This window comes from Egretta garzetta, unplaced genomic scaffold (genome assembly GCF_000687185.1).
Source record: "Egretta garzetta isolate BGI_Z169 unplaced genomic scaffold, ASM68718v1 scaffold751, whole genome shotgun sequence".
Lineage (NCBI taxonomy): Eukaryota > Metazoa > Chordata > Aves > Pelecaniformes > Ardeidae > Egretta > Egretta garzetta.
In genome coordinates this window covers 143,704-154,546 of record NW_009258628.1, presented here as the reverse complement: position 1 = coordinate 154,546, position 10,843 = coordinate 143,704, and the positions used below count along the sequence as shown (strand labels likewise).

Below are 10,843 nucleotides of genomic sequence, written 5' to 3'. Positions count from 1 at the left end.
GGCTGTACCCTGCCTGTAATGCCCCGACTCCGTCCGGGCCAGGGCCGCTCCGCAGGGCGCGGCGAGGCAGCCATGCCGAAACCACGGGGCCGAAACCGGCTTCCGTCCTCCCCCGGAACATCACCCACCGAGGCGCAGGAGAGGGGCGAGAGATGGTCCTGTACGCCAGCCTGGTATATGACTCAGATAACCATCTTTTATTTGGGTGGGTTTTTTCTTGTTGTTTTTGTTTTGTTTTGTTTTTTTCTTTAAAAGTGGTATGTTAACATCAGGTCTTTTTTCTACATTTTCAGAGCTCTGTACAGGTCTTAAAAGGAAATAAGCAATGCTTAATGTACAAAGTAAAAACAGAAAACTAGAAAAATCTGAATAAAATGGAGCAAGTTGCTGTCAGGGATACAGTACAAATTAGTAAATAGACGTCATCTGAAGTGCAATACCACTGCAGTAAGGATGAATTAAGGAATGAAATAAAAATACTCTATTTTAAACAAACAGTATATATATATATTTTTATATGTATATATTTTACAGATAGTAGACCCAGTGATATCTGTAGAATTGTAAAAACATATTTACAAATAACTTTTTTTTTTTTAACATTACATATACATCAGCACCATAGTAAGAAAGAAAAAAAAAAACCAAACCCAACCCCAAATCTATTAAAATCTACCTCTCTAGTACTTGGTCCCAGTACGGAGTATTTGGAGGAAGCTTTACAAAGACAACAGAGACCCAGTCTTCGTCACCATTTATTCACCAAAGCCTGTATCTCCCTCGTGCACACGGACCTGCCCTTGGCCCCCGCGCGGTGCTCGTGTGTTTCTAAACCCTCACTTCATTCCCCAGCTCTGCGCTGGCGGGCCCCCCCCAGCGCCTCGCGCCCGAGAAAGGGATGCTCTGCCGTCCCCGGCGCCGCTGGGGCCTTGCACTGTATTTTAAAAAGGGGTTAGCTAAAAGAGATGTAACCAAAGCATTTTAAAAAAACGTAGCAGTCAGGGCAAGCTGGATTGATAGCTCACCTCAACTAGCTAGTCCACGTTAAAAATGCAGCTTGTCCTGCCTACCTTACAGCATTTAAAACAGATACTTCCCCTCGCCTAGGTAGGCCCTGCAAGGGAACCGTAACGGGGCGCTGAGATGGTTCCAGGCCCGTTTTGCTTCCAGCTCCTTGATGTGATGCGTATCTGTGCTCCACGGGGAAAGGTGGGACTTAAAAATGCAAGGTGCCCGGCCCTTCAGCTCCCATGGATTTCAGCAGCGCAGCACCGCCGGGCAGGAGGAGAGCAGCACACAGGGAGGCGGTGGGGAGCTGGACAGCTGGCACTGGTAGCTGTACACTAGGGACGCTCTCGCTGCAGAGCACATCTTACGGCTCACAGAGGTCAGCATTAGGCCAGAGGTTCCCAAACTTTTTGGACTGGATCACATTGACATTTTTTACGCACCACGACATACCCCGATAAGCAGCTCTCGGCTGAAAACGCTACGAAGGTGGTAGGTGTTGGAGAACGGCTTACCTCGGCCTCAGGCTGCAGCTTGGGAACCGCTGCTTGAGACGTTCGGGGTGGCCGGCGCCCCAGTGCTGTGCAGGACACATCTCGACTTCATTACAGCGCGGCTCAGGACTGGTCCACACAGTGGAGCGAGCGATACGTCGCCCTTACCCAAAAGCTTACTTGGGCAGACTCCATGTTCCTAATAACTGCATCAATTATTTTACCCACTCGTGAAGGATCTTTACGGTAGTCCTTCACTGGTTCCTGTTCTTCCAATACTGCCGAGGATTTTATTCCAGCAAACCAGAGAGATTAGACCAAACATTTGTTTAAAACCAAAGAGCAGGTTGCATACAACATCGCATCGAGAGCCCAGACGCTCCAGGGCAATACTATCGGCCGACCTTGCACTTTCCAAGAGGAGAGGAGAAGCTCATTCTGCGTGCCAAACCCTCCCTGTACATTTTCTCATGCCTGTTTTCTCCTCCCCTGCCTACCCCTTTGTGGCAGTTGTTGCCCACCTGACAAAAAGTGCAGCCAGCTCGCCTCGCTTTACGCTGAGGGGTAGGAGGGCAAGGGAGCGGACTGAAAACGTTCTGGGGAGGAAGGAGGGAGAAGGACCCGCTTAGGACCTGTGCGGACGTCTCCTGGTACCGCTCAGCCCTTCGACACCGTTCGTAGCTGCTGTCCTGCACCCCCAGGCAGCAGGCACACGCCAAAGTGCTCTGACAGGGAAGCGCTGCTGCAAGTCCCGAGGGGACCAAACAGCTCGTTAAGTTAACCCACCCGCCTAAGCCGTCTCCAGCAGCAGTCCCATAATCAAACTGTCCTCATCGCACTGCCAAATTTATGGTCTCCTACACTTTTATTGGATTTTTATCACTCTGCAGTGAAAACCGTGACCTCCCTGCAACTGTTTAGGTTTGTCACGTGCGTGCCACACACTCCCTTGCGGCAGCCCAGAGCCGGCCCCGCGGGCCCGGCTGTGGCTCACCAAGACCTGCTTACCCCCGGGGTTAAGCCCCTTTCCGACCAGGGCCTGTGCAATCGCCCACGGACATCTTTAGGCTTTGCTCCCGGCTGATTTCGTCTGCTCCCCTGAAAGTTGCCGTGTTTACAGTTACATGGGGTGGGAGATACCGGGACCACCCCACACCACCGTGCAATGAAGCCTCCTGCCAGTGGGGAAAGACCAAATTTTCCCAACCAGAGGCATCACCTGGCTTTTCCAGTTTCCCCATCCTGCCCCCACCACACACGCAGCGAGTGCTGCCACGCAACAGAGATTGCTTGGTGGAAGTCTTGGGAGGCCGATGCTTTCATCGTCCCCTGAATCTTCCAAAGTTGGCTACAGATCAGCTCAGTTTGCACGATTAAAAACAAAAGAAAACAAAATAACCCCAAACCAAAGCAATTCAAACAAAAAACCAACAAGCCCAGGATGGGGAGCACATCCAACTCGCTCTCTTCTTTTTTCAAACGTAACAACCAAAGCTCCAGACTATACAAGCCCATTCACTGGGGGTTTCCAAACAACTCATCAAGTTCTTGTATCCACTCATCCCCTGGTCCGCTTTTAATGATGGAGTCCACAAGGTCTGCGCCCTCTGCTAAACTGGAGAATGACCCCCCTGCTCCTTCATTACTGTAGTTGTAAGATATGTCCTGAGTGGGATTCCTCTCGTAGGCCTGGCCTTGGCTGCTCTGAGCAAAGTTACCGCCTGGCATTTGCTGCGTCGGAGGCTGACTGAAGCCAGACATGGTGGGGACCCCCTGGCTTATTGCCGGCATTACCATCGGCCTGGCCTGGCTGGCTCCTTGTTGCCCAGGTAGTGGTTGCAGCAACTGTCTCCCCAACGCTGGGTTCAGGCCTCTTACTGTTCCACTCGTGTCCACAACCGTCTGATTAAGCCCCTGTGAGAAATGTTGCTTGGACAGCCGTGGCTGCCCAGACTGCATGGGGTACGCTGTGCCGTTATTGAAGGGCCCCATTTCACCGCTAGTCCTCCCGGGTATACCTTGTAAGCCTCGCTGCTGCCAGTTTTGTGTTCCTTGAGGGACAGTCCCCATCAAGTTTTGAAGTCGTGGTGCTTGGGGCCTGGGTAAGACCTGGCCCACGGGTCCTTTCATCTGCTGCTGATGCTGGGGAAGAGCAGAGTTTACCAGCATGTTCTGACCAAAACTGCCGACCATTCCCACCGCTTGTCCAGAGGCAGGCTGCCTTGTTCCCTGGCCTGCGTTATGTGCCATGTTCATGCCACTTTGGTTTGGGTGCTGCAACATTTGGCTCATCCCTGTGCTCATACTGTACATTCCCGGCTGGCTGGAAGAGGCGTTGCTGTAAGGAGCCATGCCCATGTCTGACTGGCCTGCAGTCGTGGGCAGTGTGCTCGGGTTCTGGGAGGGACCCATCGCCATCATGCTCGCGTTCTGGGCCATCATTCGGGATGTCCTCATGCTCTGGAGTGCTGCTTGGTTTCTCGCAGCTGCTATATCCTGGGGAGAACCTACACCAAAAAGGGAGGAAGATAAGAAAAAAACACAACCCTGTAAATCTTAATTAACACACCTTTGCATAAGAGAGAATCTGCAGGAGCCTTCTGCATCACGGTAGGATTTCCGATGTTATGCTTTCTAAGTGAATAAAGTACTGTTTCACATGAAGGTTAGCAGAGAGCTAGAAGGTTATCCATCCTTGGGAGATGTGCTTGCTGCCGAATGTTAGTTGCATTTCAGAGATTATGTGTTCCCCACCTCGCTCTGGCTGCAGCCTCTGTCCTGACCTGCCAGGTCCCCTCTCCTTGGAGGTGAGAGTCAACACAGCTCAAGTGCTACCCTAAGCAGGAATCGCTGATCGTCTTATGCATTCAATTTGTGAACCGGGACACTGTTCGGCAGAGAATACCACTGACACAGACGAGCAGCCTAATTTCCCTTAAGGCCTAAAACGAGGCTGGCGAGGTTAGAAGGCCAATAATTTACTCACTAAGTAGTTCTCAATTATGACAGTTTGGGGATGTGTACCCAAAGGGGTTCATGGCTTCAGATTCCTGAAGAATCGAGGCAACACGATTGCATGCGTGACGCGTGATTACAGCCACAGTTCCCTCCCTGGCAATAACCTACTCGGGTACCTAAGCTAAACAGCTACAGGAGCTGCAGGGCTAAAATAGGCCTCTTACTTCACTAGGACCAGAGATTAAATTTTTAAGAAGTGACCTGGGACTCAAAGTCCCTTTTCAAAAGTAAATGTGAGTCTTCCTTCCTGCGTGTACTTTTTTCCCCCAGGACCAGTGACAATGTGCACCCTCCTCCATGAAAAAAAATTAGTCCCTGACACTTCAAAGTTGCGTAGGCACTGTGATTCAGTAGCACTTTTCTTCAGATAAGCCTAATTCAGCTTCCAGCAAGCAAATGGGAAAGCTTCCACTGGTCATCTTCTATGGCAGCAAAGCAGCTGAACTTCAGTTTACCGTCTGAAGCTCTCTTTTAAATATCTCCATTGTCTTTCAAAAGTAAGCCTTGAAAATGGAAATGTCAGGCTCAGAAGGCCAATCAATTTTTTAATAGCTCAGGAGGCATAAATGAATGGATTTTCTATATCATTGCTACTGATTAAGTCTATGGAAAGAAGAAAAATTGTTTTTTGTGGACATTTAAAGCGGGGAGAGTGTATTAGTGAATCGATATTATAAGCACATTTTACTCCACCTTAGGCCAGTGATGGGAAACCAGAAAATCCTAACCTTGTTAAATTCCACACCGTGGCAGACAACTGAACCATGCTTGTGTCTTCCTTTCAGAAGTGGGGGGGCTATCGGTTTTTGGGAAGCCAATATGCTTCTGTATTTACTATCTTGACTTAAAAACAATTACCGGAGCTCTGATTATACCATGGGTTCATTGTGGTTTTGAGTCCCTACCATACCAAACTAAATACAATACTCTGCAGGCGAAGCTCTGAGAGTATGAGGCACACAATTACTCCCGGCTCAAACATTATTCAATGCAAGATGTAAATATAAAGTGGTTGCTTTAAGAGTCGTGACCCGTGCAACAAAATCCAAATGTTCCTAAATCAGCGCCTATCTGTTGTCCCTCAGTGGCAGATGACGTACCCGAACATGTGTGGGGAATAGAGAATACTGGGCCCTGCTCATTACTTTGGCTTGGTTTCCGTAAGAAATAAGTATGAATAAAAGAAGTGTCATTTCTGTAGTTCTGCATGTAATGCAGAGGACGGCTACATCGCCTTGTTGCTGCAGCAGGATAAGCTGCTGCAGGATGCTTTTAGCTCCAGCACGTAGATAAATGAAACGTTTTGTAGCATGAAGAGGGACCATCTGGATCTCACTTGAAGAGGGCAAATATAGTGGCAGCTTTTACTTTATATCCATGCTATCAAACCATTTTCTTAATGATTGGCACTGGGATCCCCTTGATTTTTCTTAATTTAGATCACCTCCTCCTCCTAGAAGCATTCTCTTTTTACGATGGCTCCAGCAAGTGCTTAAGATCCAGATAATGTCAAAAATTTACTTAATGCATCTTTAGCTGTTTTTTAACTGAAAATGGCAGTTGATAACCTCCAAAGGAGTCGCTACCAGCAAGTAGTTCACATACCACTTACTACTTTTGTTAACTGCCATGCTTAGCATAAGAGACAGGAGATCAGACAAGGAGTAGTTAAAAGAGAGATGCAATAGATTTTGAGATTTTGGGCCACCTTCTGGTCTCATTTACACATAACCTACTGCACTGGATTACATTCTTGTGACTAAATAGGAAAAATGGTGAAATATTTATATTTAAATTAACTCATTTATGAAAATTAATTCCTTGTTCTGTCAGATTAGCCTAAACTCTCTTCTCTGTTTCTTTTAAATAATACATATGAGGGCAAGGTTACAAAGAAGCATTAATGCAGAAAGATTTTACATGTGCATCTCAGTGTATGGCAGTGCACACACATATATTTTGATTTTCACATGAATTATTGGGGGGGGAAAAAAAAAATCATTTCACACAGAATTTATGCTGCCGAAGATAAAAACGAGAAGGCGATTAGAAGGAGCCACCCTATATATACCAGCAGAAGTTCTGGCTACCTCTTTGCTTCCTGGGTGCAAGAACTGCAACATGCTTGCCTCCCTTGCTTTCTGTTGCAGTTACATGACGCTGCCGTGAATATACAGCGCACCTGCATGTTCGTTTCACGTCTGTTCAGAATCCATGGTTAGTGAAGACATTCAGCTGATGCTTTGCACCTAAAAGCTTAGAACTAACTTCTCCTAAGCCAGAATGATTGTACTTGCATTCTTCAGTTACCTGCGAGCACATCGAAATAATACTTCCTTTTTTTGAGACCATGAATAAATCCCCATTTACATCTCAGAAATTTCACTGTGTTTCCCACACCTGACATTTAGCAGTCACTTCTCCAGATAAGGGTGACCTCTCTGAAATTCTGCTCATCAAATTAGATAAAGTGGGGAATGAAGAGGGGTAAAAGATACAGTGAGAAACACTAGCTGGAAAAAAAAAAAAAAAGGCATAACAAGAGCGGAGGCAAACAAGATAAATCCATAGAATCCAGATGTCAAAGAGGCAAAACAAACGTCAAATAAAAAATGCAGCTTTTGCTGAGGGGAGCAGAAAGGAAATTAGAAACTTAACTAAATACACAAACCTGGGCATTCCCCTTTGGTAAAATATGCTGTATAAACAGGGAGAAACACTAGCTGGAAAAAAAAAAAAAAAAGGCATAACAAGAGCGGAGGCAAACAAGATAAATCCATAGAATCCAGATGTCAAAGAGGCAAAACAAACGTCAAATAAAAAATGCAGCTTTTGCTGAGGGGAGCAGAAAGGAAATTAGAAACTTAACTAAATACACAAACCTGGGCATTCCCCTTTGGTAAAATATGCTGTATGTGCAAGTGTGCAACAGCCTGTCTTCCTCTTCTGGCACACTGCTTAAACCCTGGTCTTCACAACACGCATGAGCTTTCATGTGCCCGCTACAGGGGCATACATTGACTCCAATATAGGAAAAAGAATTTGACTTTTACCTTGGAACTGATTGACCTGTTGCACTGGATATGGGCTCCGCTGTTGCTGCAGATGCTGCCGAGGCAAATGTGACTGCTGCTGCAACTGCTGAAAATGAATGAGGGAAAGAAAGCAGAAGAGAAAAATATGATTAATTAATTAGTGAGCTGAGAAAGGGGCTGGTGGCAAAAGTACTGCAGCAGAACCGCAGCGTTTCTTATCTAGCGAGCTGTTCTAGAGAGACAAGCAGTCATTTGAAGACTGAGTAGCACTCGGGCTACTCAGCACACGGACTCCTTTTGCTTCAAAAAAGAATAAGCACTGAGGCTAACATCGTTTCTCCTTACTTACAACCACTTCATCTTGACCTCTACAGCACAAGCTTACTTGTCTTCAGGCTGAAAGGAGAGGGAGGGATATGAAATAACTTTGCTCACCTAGGTCTAGGGGCAACTGTAGCCACACACCCTTTCTTCCCCCCAGCCCCGCCAAGGTCTAGAGGTTTGTGGTCCTAGTACAAGACCTTCCTCCACCTCTGCACTCAAAACACTCAGCTGCAAGGAGCACTGCATCCTGACATGAGCACTGCGGGCTAGGACCATTCCCAAGCCCAAACAGGAACGGCTAGTAAGGCACTTTTCCTCTTGTGCTTCAGTGAACGATATTTGGGGAGCAGGTGATTACAAAATGCCTCTCTCCCTTGATCCAGCCCACACTGCTCCTCTGTGGTTATTTTCGATGAATACTCATGCATCTAAAACAGAATTGAGGGCTGATTATAAAAACAGAGAGCGTGTTTACCAGAGCATTGAAAGCCTAGGGCATACTTGACTAAGCACTTACTAAAAGGACATGTCTTGGTGCTTCATCTGCAGCTGTACAAACACCGTGTCCAAACCCAAGGATGTGTAACGAAGGTAAGAGAACGACAAAGATGGGAAAGAAGCAAGTATTAATCCCTGTGTTCATAAATACGTGTTACAAACTATCAAAAAGATAAAGGGAACCTTGCTAGGCACAAAACACCCAAAAGCTAGGAGCCGATGACTGTGACTTTAACACTTTTCCTCTATGCCAGCACACTTGACAGCCTCAGCCTTGTGGCTTTTCAATGCTTTTAGGCTTGCCTTCAGCAGCCAAGTCAGTGACTGGCTCTTGGGTTTATGCACTTGAATTGGCCTAATCCGTGATGGGGGAACATTACTGCTTCCTCACTCTTCTGCACTTGTTCACCCCTGAACTAATTCATGCATCTTTATCCTGAATATTTCCAGCAGCATCCTTCCTGTTCCCTGGGGTGAATTTTTCTGATTCTCGGGAGAACCATGAGAAAAGGGGAAGGCTGTCAGTATTTCTGCAGTTATACAATATGCACAAGTTCTAACGCAAATTAAAGTAGACCCCAAGTCTTAAATTCTATTTCCCCAGCAAGAGAGGTGAGGCCAAGCTTAAAGCAACTACTGACCTATCAGAACATTATCGAGGTAACGTTAGGGGACTACAAGTTTAAATTTAGGTATGAGCTTATAGGAACTGAACAGTGGGACTTTCCACCGACTTTCTCACGGGTTGCTTTTAAACTACAACTAAGTTAAACACACGGAAGACATCACCATTCAGACCAGGTAATTTAACATCCGTATTGCAAAGCCCAGGAGCTCCAGAGGCCAGGTGACAGGCTCCAATGCAGCAGCTCCACGCTGCCACCGTGAGAGGTGGTTTTCCTGTTCTCTGCTTCCCCCCTGATGCCGCCTCTCCCTTCTGCTAACATAATTGCTCATGATAAATCAGACTAAGAAATCGATCTGGATAAATACTAAATTTTTTGGTTTTCTGTGCTAGGTTACTGTTAACCCGCGTTAATTCTTTGTCCCAGATCACTGTGTGGTTGTTCATAGCTTTTGCCAGTGCAAGATTGTAGTCAGAGGTAGGGGAGAGCACCCGCAACTGTAACTGAGGCAGAGTCTGCTTCTGCCAGCATAAATGCACCATGAGATACCAGGTTAAGAGCTAACCTTTCCAGTGTCTAAAATCCCATGTGGCTGTCAAACCAACCTCTAAAGGAGCACAGGTAATACATGCCAAGCTAATGGCATGACTGAGGCAGGCGCCTCTTCTTTGATAACCATTGCTGAAAGACGCTAGGAGCCACAGAGATAAAATTACCAAATATAAAAGGAAAGGCTGGTGTTGCACTGTCTCTAGCACTCATGCTCTTGTACCAGTGTGTACTGCAGCGCCCCAGACAGACGGATACTGTACCTGCTCCGCTAGGATCTGCTGCTGCTGCTGCCTTTGCTCTCTTAGAAACTGTTGTTTCTGCTGCTCTATCACATGGAGCTGGGCTCTCTGCTCAATCAGCATCTGCTTCATGATGGCCGCTTGAGGTTGGTTTCCTAGGAAGGGACCCCCAGAGCTCGTGCCTGTGACCACGCTGCTGGATCCCGGTGGGACAGAAGGCTGCATAGGCCCTGTGGTCCGAGACAATCCCACTTGATGCTGCTCCTGGGCAAAGAGAGAGAAAACGCCTCGTTACTCAGCGTGCTCCGCAGGCAAGGGAAATTATGACTCATTAACAAGAAGTGTTGAATCTGTGGGTGAAGACTGGAGCTTGAAGAAAGTAAGAGTCCTTGGAAAGATGCTTGTTGCTTGTGATCAAGCCATGGGCTGTTCTCCACAGGGACCAGGTGGCGGGCTCCTCTTCTCCCCTGGAGTTCAAAGCTCCCTCAGATAAAGCAAGAGCACTTTACAAGTCATTAATAATAAAATAATAAAGTTTTGCACTAGGCTTGTTTTCATTCAGGATATGTAACTTGAGAATCACGGTTTTCTAAACTTTTCCTCCCTCATCATAGAGACAAGAAATATATTTTTTCTCTGTTTCCCTTTCTCCACCATGGCAGTTTCACACAGTCCTCTGGATTGAGGAGCCAAGGTTTTAGGCGCACACAATGAATAGTGGGAGCTGGCAGCAGTAATTCCCCCTATATCGCACCAGAACCCCAGGATTTAATCGCATTGTGTGTTTATTTAAGATTTCCATCCTGCAGCAACAGACCAAGAGTGCATAGCCAAAAGGACACAGGGCATGCGATGCCACAGACACCTTCTCCTAAACCCACCCTGCTTTTTCTTTATGTTTCTAACCCAATTCGCTGCTTTTTAGCGCTGGGAAAGTGAAGCGATAGAAGGCCGGGGGGGAACATCTCCCCCAGCCCGCCCAGGGGGGTACATCGCCAGCCGGGGCTGCGCGGGGGGCCGGGAGCCGTCCCGCCCCGGGGCACGCAGGG

The 10,843-nt window shown here is 47.1% G+C and overlaps 1 protein-coding gene across 1 annotated transcript in view; it reads right to left on the bottom strand.

Annotated features, from left to right (window-relative positions):
• Positions 1–988: 988 nt before the first annotated feature.
• The window catches only part of MAML3 (mastermind like transcriptional coactivator 3), a gene marked incomplete at its 5' end in the record, with an annotated part of 93,461 nt that continues 83,606 nt past the window's right edge, over positions 989–10,843 (bottom strand). The window contains 3 exons of the mRNA XM_009648249.2: positions 989–4,009; positions 7,574–7,661; positions 9,816–10,058. Coding sequence (XP_009646544.1) covers positions 3,018–4,009; positions 7,574–7,661; positions 9,816–10,058 — 1,323 coding nt within the window. The remainder of the gene's footprint in view (positions 4,010–7,573; positions 7,662–9,815; positions 10,059–10,843) is intronic.